At 36.3% G+C, this 678-nt stretch overlaps 1 protein-coding gene across 1 annotated transcript in view; it reads right to left on the minus strand.

Moving 5' to 3' along the window:
• The window catches only part of LOC109843458 (protein SPEAR1), a 1,575-nt gene extending 1,108 nt beyond the window's left edge, over nucleotides 1-467 (minus strand). The window contains exon 1 of the mRNA XM_020412388.1: nucleotides 162-467. Within this exon, the coding sequence (XP_020267977.1) occupies nucleotides 162-362 (201 nt within the window). The 5' untranslated portion in view covers nucleotides 363-467. The remainder of the gene's footprint in view (nucleotides 1-161) is intronic.

Consider the following 678-nt stretch of genomic DNA (forward strand, 5'->3'; position numbering starts at 1 on the left):
AGAAGTGTATGAGGAAGAAGAGGGGGATGATGAAAAACCCATTTCTATTCTCAAATCCTCATCCTACAATTAAAAAAGAAAAACAGTAGAAATATATATCCCATCAAAAACCTTCATCTCTATAGAACTGAAAGCACTTAATCGAGAGTTAAATAAGTTACCTTATTATGGAAAGGAGGGTGATTAAGTGAAGGGAGATAGCTAGCCATCTGATTGTGTAATCTGATCTTCTCTAATTGAGCAACACCGAGACCTCTTTGCGGCTGCTTTGGCTTCTCACTAGTATTCTTCTTCCCTTTTCTTGATGACCCGGATCTTCCATTATTTCCCAAAGCAAGCTCTCCAAAATGGCTACTCCCCATTAAGATCTCCTCTCAAATTACCAACCTTAATTAAAACCTAACTAGGACACACTAAGAATACGAGGCAGAAAGAGAAAAGAGAGAGGGATAGATGGAAGAATCTACGCTTTTCTCTTCCAATGAAAAGGACAGATCTCCAAGGACCCATATAAAAAGAACTGCCACCCAAAAGTAATTATTGCACTGCTGTATTAGATTAAGTAAAAGATTTTACACTCATATCTTTGCTTAATTTCCTTCCCTCTTATTATTACCATTACCAGGGTGCAGTTAGAGGCCTGTTAAAAATTTTAATTAAATTAATCATATGATTTAT

This window comes from Asparagus officinalis, chromosome 5, assembly GCF_001876935.1.
Source record: "Asparagus officinalis chromosome 5, Aspof.V1, whole genome shotgun sequence".
NCBI classification, from domain to species: domain Eukaryota; kingdom Viridiplantae; phylum Streptophyta; class Magnoliopsida; order Asparagales; family Asparagaceae; genus Asparagus; species Asparagus officinalis.